This window comes from Prionailurus bengalensis, chromosome D1 (genome assembly GCF_016509475.1).
Source record: "Prionailurus bengalensis isolate Pbe53 chromosome D1, Fcat_Pben_1.1_paternal_pri, whole genome shotgun sequence".
Taxonomy (NCBI): Eukaryota; Metazoa; Chordata; class Mammalia; order Carnivora; family Felidae; genus Prionailurus; species Prionailurus bengalensis.
This window is the reverse complement of record NC_057346.1, coordinates 107,362,184-107,373,640: the sequence shown is the minus strand read 5'-3', so window position 1 is coordinate 107,373,640 and position 11,457 is coordinate 107,362,184. Positions and strand designations below refer to the sequence as shown.

Here is an 11,457-nt window from a genome sequence, read left to right as displayed (position 1 = left end):
TGCTGCTATAAACATGGGGGTGCGTGTGCCTCTTCGAAACAGCACACCTGCATCCCTTGGATAAATACCTAGCAGTACAATTGCTGGGTCGTAGGGTAGTTCTATTTTTCATTTTCTGAGGAAGCTCCATACTGTTTTCCAGAATGGCCGCACCAGTTTGCATTCCCATCAGCAGTGCAGAAGGGTTTCTCTTTCGCCTCATCTTTGCCAACATCTGTTGTTGCCTGAGTTGTTCCTGTTAGCCATTCTGACAGGTGTGAGGTGGTATCTCATTGTGCTTTTGATTTGTATTTCCCTGATGTTGAGTGACGTTGGGTATTTTTTCACGTGTCTGTTAACCATCTGGATGTCTTCTTTGAAGAAGTGTCGATGCATGTCTTTTGCCCATTTCTTCACTGGATTATTTGTTTTTTGGGTGTTGAGTTTGAGAAGTTCTTTATAGACTTTGGATACGAACCCTTTAACTGATATGTCATTTGCAAATATCTTCTCCCATTCTGATGGTTACCTTTTAGTTTTGCTGAATGTTTCCTTCACTGTGCAGAAGCTTTTTATTTTGATGAGGTTCCCAATAGTTCATTTTTGCTTTTGTTTCCCTTGCCTCCGGAGACGCATTAAGAAGTTGCTGCGGCCAGGGTCAAAGAGGTTTTTGCCTGCTTTCTCCTCGAGGATTTTGATGGTTTCCTGTCTTATGTTTAGGTTTTTCAACCATTTTGAGTTTATTTTTGTGTCTGGTGTAGGAAAGGGGTCCAGATTCATTCTTCTGCATGCCGCTGTCCAGTTTTCCTGACACCACTGGCTGAAGAGACTGTCTTTTTTCCATGGGATATTCTTTCCTGCTTTGTCAAAGACTGAGTCCTTGATTTCTCTTTCTGTTGCTTCATTATTGGTGTCTAGGAATGCAACCAATTTCTGTGTATTGATTTTATTTCCTACGACTTTGCTGAATTCATGGATCAGTTCTAGCAGTCTTTGGTGGATTTTTTGGGGTTTTTCATAGAGTATCACGTCATCCGCGAGGAACGAAAGTTTGACTTCCTCCCGGCCGATTTGGATGCCTTTTACTTCTTTGTGTTGTCTGATTGCTGAGGCTAAGACTTCCAACACTATGTTGAATAACAGTGCCAAGAGAAGGCATCCCTGTCATGTTCCTGACTTTAGGGAGAAAGCTCTCAGTTTTTCCCCATTGAGGATAATACTAGCGGTGGGTCTCTCGTATATGGTTTTTATGATCTTGAGGTATGATCTTTCTACCCCTACTTTTTTGAGGGTTTTCGTCAAGACAGGATGCTGTATTTTGTCAAATGCTTTCCCTGCATCTATCGAGAGGACCACGGGTTCTTGTCCTTTCTTTTATTGATGTGATGTATCACATTGATTCACCTGTGGATATTGAACCAGCCCTGCATCCCAGGTATAAATCCCACTTAATCGTGGTGAATAATTCTTTTAATGTATTATTGGATCCGGCTGGCTAGTATCTTGTTGAGAATTTTTGCATCCATGTTCATCAGGGATCTTGGTCTGTCGTTCTCCTTTTTAGTGGGGTCTTTGTCTGGTTTTGGATCAAGAATCAGTGTCTTTAATACTATCCCATCTTTCTATCCAGAAACATGCTGGAGGTCTACAATTTTACATATATTTTACTATGATTCCCTTAAAAATATTATGACTTTTAATATACAGAACGGTATCACTATGTGGTGTACCTGAAATTAATATAACGTATGTCAACTAGACTTGGATAATAAAATCTTTTTTCAAAAGTATTACGACTTTTCTCAAACTTCTTATTTTGATTGATTGTAGATATTTTATCCATAGTTACTTAGTCCTGCAATTGTAAATGGGATCTGTTATTCCATTCTATCTTTTTATTTTATTTCACAAACTTTTCCAATTTCTGGGAACGGTCCTGATTTTCCTTCTCCTATCTTACTCTTTGAGTAGCAGTTATTTCCTGGAATTCCTTAAAACTGTGTCACTTTCATGAAGGGATCTTCCTGCTTTACTTTTCTTGAGGCTTTTCTCCTGGTAAAAACACAATGAGACCGACAAACAAGCACAAAAGTGAGAAGACCTCAAGTCAGCGTACATGTCCTGCATTCTCCAGAGCAAGCTGATTCTTGACCCACCAGTTGTGATAAAATCCGTGACCCCTGCCCCAAGGGTTTGAGTAAATCTTTTGAAGACCAAGTTTCCGGGGCAGGATCTGGGAGGGCAGCTTTGGTAGTTTCGATTCTCACTTTTGGACGACAGGGGATCCGGACGCCAAAGGGATTTGGAAAAGGCAAGGGCAGTATGCAAAGTTTTAAAATCCTCTCCAATTATTGATCACTTAAAAATACCTAGGTTTACTACTTTCCTTCTTTTCTTAACAGGCTCATTCCTAGTGGACCCAGATGGTCTCAATGTCACAGACCACATAACAGGACTTCTCTGAGATGTCTTGTCGTCTGTGGGAGGGGCTCAGGTCCTCTCCCTGATCTCGCTCAGGTTTCTTCAGTGGCCAGGACAGTCCTCAGGCCTACAGGAACCGGCAGCCCCGGGGAGCTGACTGCACTCCCCGGGCTGGGGGCTGCCAGGGTCTGAGGGATGAGAGTCTGGTGTTTGGATGTGTGCATGCTTGTGAAATGCCTTCAGGCGTGTGTATGTCACACAAGGTCACCTAATGTTGGCCCCTGCAACCACTAAGCCTACTGATGCAGGCTGTCTAAACCTACTGATCTAGGGAGCCATGGGGGAGTCTGAGGTTGGTGGCAGCAATGATGAGGCTATAGCTAAACCAGAGGCACTGGCCACCTGGAACAGTCCAGGTCTAAATCTTTCCCTGGGAGGGGCAGCTGGCTGGCTCAGTCAGTATGAGCAGGCAACTCTCGATCTTGGGGTCAAGAGTTCAAGTCCCACATTGGGCATTTGGCTTACTTAAAAAAGAAATGTTCGTAAATCTTTCCCTGGGGACAGTGACCCTGAATGATGGCTTGCCTTCCTCACTACAGACCTAGAGCACACAGCTCCCCTCAGGGACAGCCAGGGGGTTTACTCACTGCTTTTCCACATCCTGGATGGAGTCAGGCAGAGGTTGATTCCTGGTTTCAGGAAGGAGTGAGACAATAAGACCAGCGAGGATGGAGAAGATTCCATACGTGATCCAGGGCAGGTGGGGAGAATACACAGTTAGGATCATCAAGAGGGGAGACAGCGCTGCCCCAATATAAGCAGCAATCCCCAGGATTCCTGTGACAGTTGCCCTTGGGGTGCAAACAATACAAAAATAATTTGGTATAAATCCACACATGTAATTTGCGATTTATTATTTTGCTTTGATTATGGGAGATACCACAACAGTGCTTAGATACATGAAGGTTGACAATATACTCTTACATTTCAAATATGCTCTGTCATTTGCTGGCAACTTTTTTCAAGTGCCATTAGGACAGATTTTCATTATTTAGAAACTACTCTTAGCCGTAGTTCAGTGGATTTCGTGGTTCAATAGATTAGGTGAGGGATATGTTAAAAAAACAACACGGTGCCTTGCCAAAGCAGATTTTAATAATTTCCAGCTGCAATTTTTGTTACTGCCAATGCTATTATAACTGATGCTTTAGGGGCGCCTGGGTGGCGCAGTCGGTGAAGTGTCCGACTTCAGCCAGGTCACGATCTCGCGGTCCGTGGGTTCGAGCCCCGCGTCAGGCTCTGGGCTGATGGCTCGGAGCCTGGAGCCTGTTTCCGATTCTGTGTCTCCCTCTCTCTCTGCCCCTCCCCTGTTCATGCTCTGTCTCTCTCTGTCCCAAAAATAAATAAACGTTGAAAAAAAATTAAAAAAAAAATAACTGATGCTTTGGATAATGACTGTTTTCTTCCTGCTATAAATGTTCACTAGCTGGGAATGGTCTGTGTTGCCCCTATGGGACCTTCCATGAGATTTGTACCTGATTATGGTAGGCATTAGTTCGTTTCCATGGATAGAAGAACTCACAACAGCTGCTGCAGAAACTCCGACTCCCAGGGATGACAAAGAAAGACGCAGGGTCTGCATTTCTGGAGAGGAAGACCAGTGAGACTCGGGAAGAAAATTAGAGCCAAAGGAACCACCATCCACCAAGTGATAAATGAAAAAGACACAATTAGAATATTCGCATGTGTTAGACGCATCGCAGGGAAAGCGCACAGGGCAGAGAATGTCTAGTGACCAGTAGCTGAGAAATGTGACCGATCTGTATGTTACAACTTCAACAGAGATGAAAAGACCTGAGTTATTTTCATTACCTCTCTCTTACATGGCAGAGATTTGCCAAAGATGGAGAGGGGAATGTGAGTTTGCTTTCATTAATTCTGCCCAGTGTCTCCCTCTGCCTTGCATGTACAAAGTAGGACTGTGATATGAATAATTACTGAAGGATGTGAAACTTATCCACATCCTTGAGAAGTTTAAGCCCTGGGTACGCAATATTGACGTAGGGCTAGTATTGCAGTAGAATAATAAAGGAACAGGAGTTTCAGGGCACCTGGGTGGCTCGGTCGGTTAAGTGTCTGACTTCGGCTCAGGTCATGATCTCATGGTTCGTGGGTTCGTGCCCCGTGTCAAGCTCTGTACAGACAGCTCAAGAGCCTGGAACCTCCTTTGGATTCTGTGTCTCCCTCTCCCACTGCCCTCCCCCTCTCACTCACTCTCTTTCTGTCTCTCTCTCTCAAAAACAAATAAACATTAAAAACAAAAAAGAAGAACAGGAGTTTTATGGTATGGATAAGCTGGAGTGGAACTCGATCTAGAGTGCTATGTGTTAAAATCTTTTTTTTTTAATTTTTTTTTCAACGTTTATTTATTTTTGGGACAGAGAGAGACAGAGCATGAACGGGGGAGGGGCAGAGAGAGAGGGAGACACAGAATCGGAAACAGGCTCCAGGCTCCGAGCCATCAGCCCAGAGCCTGACGCGGGGCTCGAACTCACGGACCGGGAGATCGTGACCTGGCTGAAGTCGGACGCTTAACCGACTGCGCCACCCAGGCGCCCCTTAAAATCTTTTTTAATGTGTATTTATTTGTGAGAGTGAGAGACAGAGCATAAGCAGGGGAGGGGAAGAGAGAGAGGGTGACACAGAATCCGAAGCAGGCACCAGGCTCTGAGCTGTCAGCACAGAGCCTGACGCGGGGCTCGAACTCACCAACCGTGAGATCATGACCTGAGCCGAAGTCGGACAGTTAACCGACTGAGCCACCCAGGCATCCTGATCTAGAGTAATATTTGAAGATTTAAGAATAAAGATCCGTATCAGGGAAAAAATAGTTGGACTTTGGAGACCTCTGGAAGAAAATTTCAGGGTTCAGTTTTGTATTCGATAATTTTAAAAAATTTCATGAAACCGTTATATAACATTGGAGTAAGCTGTGTAGTCCAGCAGCAAACATGTATCATTGCCAACATCCAGGATCAGGGCACAGCTGTCCATTTGGGATCCTGTAAAGTGCACAACTTTGCTGGGAGTTGAAGCGTGGAGACCACCTGGGTTCCCCTATTCATTACATATGATCATTTCATTTAGCGAAATTGATTCTAAGAGAGGCTTTAACTCCTTAACTGCTTATTCCTATGGTATACTTCTCCACCTGAAGGCAAGATACTTTGATTTCCTTGAAGTCAAAAAGTTCCCAACACCAGGACGGCAGTGATGGTGACCTAATACAAGACTAGACATCAGGGAGTAAATTGTCACTGAAGCTGCAGTCACCAGAAAGCAACCAGGCAGAGGAAGTGATGGTAAATTGTGTCCTCATATGGGACACAATTATATATAATGGACACAGTACCATCATTTAGAATTACAAGCGTGATTGGTCATAGCCAAAGGGCAAGTGGTCCACTGCTCTCCTCGAGAAACTTGTAGGAAGAAATGGTACCAATTACCAGATACTTCTCACACGTGATGAGGATAGCCATATGTCCGAGCCAACGTGTACTGACCTTTGACTCTTTCCCAGCCACCACGTTAATGGTAGAATCTGTCCTAAATCCTCAGATTGGTTTCAGGGGATCATTAGAAACATATCCTCCCTTTCCTCGTGTGAGCACGGTCCCTGAGTCCCTGAGCTCTTTCCTTTCTTCTTTTCTCACCTTTGGGCAGAAATGTGGTGATCAGAACGGAGATTCCGAGGAAGGAAAAGAAAATCATCTGGCATATTCGACGGCCTATATAATTCAGTGCCAAAACCGCGATGTAACTGGATGGGATGTTGACTAGGCCAAAGAGAACCTGGGACAGGAAAACATTGCTTCCAATGTGCTGGATGTGGAGAATCAGGCCATAAAAAGACATGTAGACTGCAAACCTGTGGAACCGAAGAAAAAGACAGACGTCATGAGGTTTCGACCTTATTCTACAAACGACAATCGTAAATATTGTCAGACAGGCAGCCAGTGGTTGGTGGTAAGAAGGCACGGTCTGTTTTATAGAATATTCTACATGGTAATGATTTAAAGACTGTCATAAAATACTGCATGATGATGGAGGTCATAATTGTTACCCTTTTTTGGTGGGTGAGGGTACAGTTATTAAGAATACATAATGAGGCTTTCTAGGGTTTTAGATTTCTTTTTCTATATCCTCATTTGGGCGATGGTTGCATGTACGCATATGTAAATATTCATCGAACAGTGTACGTTTGTGCACTTCACTGTTTATAGTTTTATCTCAATTAAAATGGGAAAGAACAAGTGAAGAAACATCAAGCCAAAGTCTTTACTGTGATTGAAGTTCACAGCCTCAGTTTCCAGCTGATGAGCCTTGCAGGTGATGTAATAAATAAAACTCATTGTACAATTAGCTCTGGGTCAGTCTTTCCTTAATGAAAAGATGCAATTATCTTTTTTTTAATGTTTATTTATTTGAGAGAGAGAGAGAGAGAGAGAGAGAGAGTGGGGGGTGGGGAAGGGCAGAGAGAGAGGGAGGGAGAATCCCAAGCAGGCTCCACGTCATCATTGCAGAGCCCGACATGGGGCTCGATCCCACTACTGTGAGATCATGACCCCGGCCGAAACCAAGAATCAGATGCTTAACCAACTGGGCCACACAGGTGCCCCTAAAAATGCAGCTATCTTTATAGCATCCTCATGTTTTATCTCAAAATCTGTCCCCGCAACGGGTTGTACCCTTTGACAGGAATAGATTCACGTCTCCACCATTTGAATATTCTTCATGCACAACGTGAAACCCACCTCACAAAGGACATCAAACAGATCCTTCTGCGCAGTGTAGGCGTGCAGAATATATCACGCAGAGAAATTTTTTTCTGTGCTGCCTCTAGCTCCTCTTGCATGCTGGATCTCAAGACCTTTAAGAACGATGGCAACAAGAAACTGTTCAGTTGTCACAAAATGTAGGCACCAGGAGGCCCCTCACGGAGGATAAGCTAGGCCATTTGCTATTATATTTAGTAGGAGATAGAGACACCAACGATGTCCTTGCATGTGAAAGGTGAATTCAGGAGTGAAAGGAGCTTTAGGATAATTATGTAGCAACAAGGACTTTTTAAAAAAAAAATTTGTTTTAAACGTTTATTTATTTTTGAGACACAAGAGAGACAGAGCACGAGGAGGGGGAGGGGCAGAGAGAGAGGGAGACACAGAATCTGAAGAAGGCTCCAGGCGCTGAGCCATCGGCACACAGCCCGACGTGGTGCTTGAACCCACGAACCGTGAGATCATGACCTGAGCCGAAGTCAGTTGCTTAACCGAGGGAGCCACCCAGGCGCCCCACAACAAGGACTTTTTAAGCACTAGATCTGAGTGGGCTGCAGGGCATGAAAATGGATGAGTCTGTTAGATATTCAGACCAGAAAGGGAATCAAATGCAAGTCACTTGGATTAAGGTCCAAAGCTCCATTTATGCTAAATGGGCACGAAAGCCTTGGGAGGTAAGCTGGATTCCCGGCTGTCCTTGCAGAGAAACTGTTTACCTCGGGAACAATGGCATTTCCTGAGAATCTTTATTCTGGTTCTTCAAGTCTTTTTGAGTGGCCCCTGGGTGGCTCAGTCTGTTGAGTTCCAACCTCAGCTCAGGTCACGATCTCATGGTTCGTGGGTTCGAGCCCCACGTCAGGCTCTGTGCTGACAGCTCAGAGCCTGGAGCCTGCTTCGGATGCTGTGTCTCCTCTCTTTGACCCTCCCCCACTCACCCTCTGTCTCTGTCTCTCAAAAATCAATAAACATTGAAAAAAAATTTTTTTTAAGTCTTTTTGAGAGAAATCCTGGAATATTGTGTCTCCGCGAATGAGATGCTAGAATTAAACTTGAGGATGAAACCAGGGTGGGGTCTTGGTGTAGAATAATTTATACCTGAGCTGGTGATAATTTGGAGTTATTTAATGGTCCTGCAACATGCTGGGTATATAGCGTGCCCAAGGTGATTGAATATTTCTAAACCCCAATGTCCCTGTCATCAGGAAAATGGAGGAGGAGGAGGAGGAGAACGAGAAGAAATAGGTGAAGAAAGATAATAGCACCCTTTTCATGAGGATTTTCTTTTCTTTAGAAAAATTTTTTTTAATGTTTATGTATTTTTGAGACAGAGACAGAGTGTGAGCAGGGGAGGGGCACAGAGGGAGAGGGAGACACAGAATCCGGAACAGGCTCCAGGCTCTGCGCTGTCAGCACAGAGCCCAGCACGGGGCTCAAACCCACAAACCGTGAGATCATGACCTGAGCTGAAGTCAGACGCTCAGCTGACGGAGCCACCCAGGCGCCCCTCATGAGGATTTTCTAGCCATATGTGAGGTTGCAAACATGCATATGGAATTCCACCCCACACACCTCGGATACTTAATTATTTCTTAAATAGTCAGATACTATCAACTTAATTCTCATCTCACTTTTACACATGAAACAATACTGGGGCACCTGGGCGGCTCCGTCGGTTGAGTGACCGCACCTTGATTTTGGCTCAGGTCACGATCTCATGGGTTCGTGAGTTCAAGCCTGGCATCGGGCTTTGCACGGACAGCTCAGAACCTGCTTGGGATTCTCTCTCTCTGCCCCTTCCCCGTTTGCTCATTCTCTCTCTCTCTCTCTCTCTCAAAATAAACTTTAAAAAAATGAAGCAATACCATGAAGTCCACTGGAAGAATTCCATGAGGAAGGGACTTGGGAGAAATACCCACCCCCTTCCCCATCAAATGAAGACCAACCAGATCAAGAATGTCTTTGAGTTGCAGAGCTCGCTCAAGCAGCAAAATGCTGGACTTACCCTCTTGGAAGAGAAGAGTCATGATAGCATCTCCTTCCTGCATCTAACACTCAGAAACCCAGGACCACCGGCCACTGTCACAGGGGCATTCTAGGAATGGGCTCCAAGGACACCTTAAACTTGGGCCAGATGAGGCCTGTTGTACCTGTAAGGCTGGCCTCAAATCACAGCCGATATCAGAGTAAAAGTTTGGGAGACACTGACGTTACTTCACCAAGGCCATTCATTTTCAGTGAGAAAGCAGAGATGTTTCCAGAAGAATTGAGGGAGGCAATGTGAGGTCATTTGTGGGCACTAAAGGAGCTACTCCTACCTGGTAAAAAATTCTTATTCAAGGAAGAGGAAGCCTCTATTCAAACGGAGAGCCCGCTGGATCTTTGTTTTTTAAACGCATCTGTTTCTCTGATTTTCCTTTGCTAGTAAATAAAAAAAACCTGTGCCAATCGTAACACCACGCTGGGGTGGAAAGCATGCAGTAGCCTCCTGTGTGAAGTCTTGCCCATTGGTGTCCTGGAATCAGTGGGTACAAATTCACAAAAGCCCCTTGTTAAATTTTTAGATAGTTTGTGAAGCAGTTGCCATGATGCTCGTGGCTTTGACTGACAATGGTGGTGGTGTTCCTACTATAGAAGTTGACAATCACCACAAATTTGAGATCTATGGATTTTTTACTCCTCCTATAATGTTAGGTGCTAAACATTTACCAGCACACCTCTGGCTCGGCCCCTCTGCAGTCATCTGGACTCCTCTAAATTGCAAACTTTTTTATAATATTTATTTATTTTTGAGAGAGAGGGAGGGAGGGGCAGAGAGTGAGGGAGACACAGAATCCGAAGCAGGCTCCAGGCTCCGAGCAGTCAGCACAGAACCTGATGCAGGGCTTTGAACTCACAGACTGCGAGAGATCATGACCTGAGCCGAAGTCGGCTGCTTAACCGACTGAGCCACCCAGGTGCCCCTATCCCTGCCTGGTTTAAACCTGGCCAGTTCTACCTTAACCTGTAAGACCCATTTCAAATGTAACTACCTTCGAGTAGCATTGAGTTCCTACACATCTGTGATCCAGGTTATGTCTCCCTCTTCGGTATTCACATACCACCTTTGCTTTATTTCAAAGAGACTTCATCAAGCCCATAACCTTACCTATCTATTCATGAACCTAGCAGTGAACCCACCTGCAGATTCTGGCAAATGGTCCACACACCCATGGACCCAGACAGCAGGCTCGCTGATGAACCCTGCTCACTAGTCTCCCCAGAATCCCACCCATGGTGACTGGTGGAGGGTCTATGTTTCCTGCCAAAGCCAGACTGTAAAGACTGGAGGAGGTGACTCCTTCTTCAAATGCACAAACACGAATTAGGGGGGGGAAAAAAACAAAATAAAAATATCGATAAGAGAGTTGATTCTTTTAAAAAAAGATGAGGGGCGCCTGGGTGGCGCAGTCGGTTGAGCGTCCGACTTCAGCCAGGTCACGATCTCGCGGTCCGTGAGTTCGAGCCCCGCATCGGGCTCTGGGCTGATAGCTCAGAGCCTGGAGCCTGTTTCTGATTCTGTGTCTCCCTCTCTCTCTGCCCCTCGCCCGTTCATGCTCTGTCTCTCTCTGTCCCAAAAATAAATAAACGTTGAAAAAAAATTTTTTAAAAAGATGAACAAAATTGACAAACTTTTAACTAGACTGACCATAAAAAAAGAGAGAAGACTCAAACAAATAAAATCAGAAATGAAAGAGGAGACATCACAACTGATGCCACAGAAATTTAAAAAAGATCATAAGGGACTGTAATAAAAAATTACATGCCAAAACGTGGATGACCTAGAAGAAATGGATAAATTCCTGGAAGTATACAAGCTACCAAAATGGAATCAAGAAGAATAGAAAACCTGAAGAAACCAATAACTAATAAGGAGATTGAAACAGTAATAAAAAGTATCCTAGAAATAAAAGCCTAACACCAGATAGCTTCACAGGTGAATTCTAACAAACATGTAAATTATCAACACCGATCCCTCTCAAACTTTTCCAAAAATAGAATAAGGGGAAACACTAACAAATTTGTTTCATGAGGGCAGTATGACTCTGATACCAAAGTCAGACAAAGACACCAGAAGAAAAGAAAACTACAGGCCAATATCCCTGATGAACAAAGGTAAAAAAAATTATCAGCAACATATTAGTAAACCAACTTCAACAGCACACTGCATACCATGATG

The 11,457-nt window shown here is 44.4% G+C and overlaps 1 protein-coding gene across 1 annotated transcript in view; it reads right to left on the bottom strand.

Moving 5' to 3' along the window:
- Positions 1–1,628: 1,628 nt before the first annotated feature.
- LOC122483922 (solute carrier family 22 member 9-like) overlaps positions 1,629–11,457 on the bottom strand; it is a 36,384-nt gene continuing 26,555 nt past the window's right edge. The window contains exons 6-10 of the mRNA XM_043581475.1: positions 7,218–7,333; positions 6,117–6,331; positions 3,936–4,044; positions 3,048–3,251; positions 1,629–2,031 (exon numbers count right to left, since the gene is read on the bottom strand). Coding sequence (XP_043437410.1) covers positions 1,971–2,031; positions 3,048–3,251; positions 3,936–4,044; positions 6,117–6,331; positions 7,218–7,333 — 705 coding nt within the window. The 3' untranslated portion in view covers positions 1,629–1,970. The remainder of the gene's footprint in view (positions 2,032–3,047; positions 3,252–3,935; positions 4,045–6,116; positions 6,332–7,217; positions 7,334–11,457) is intronic.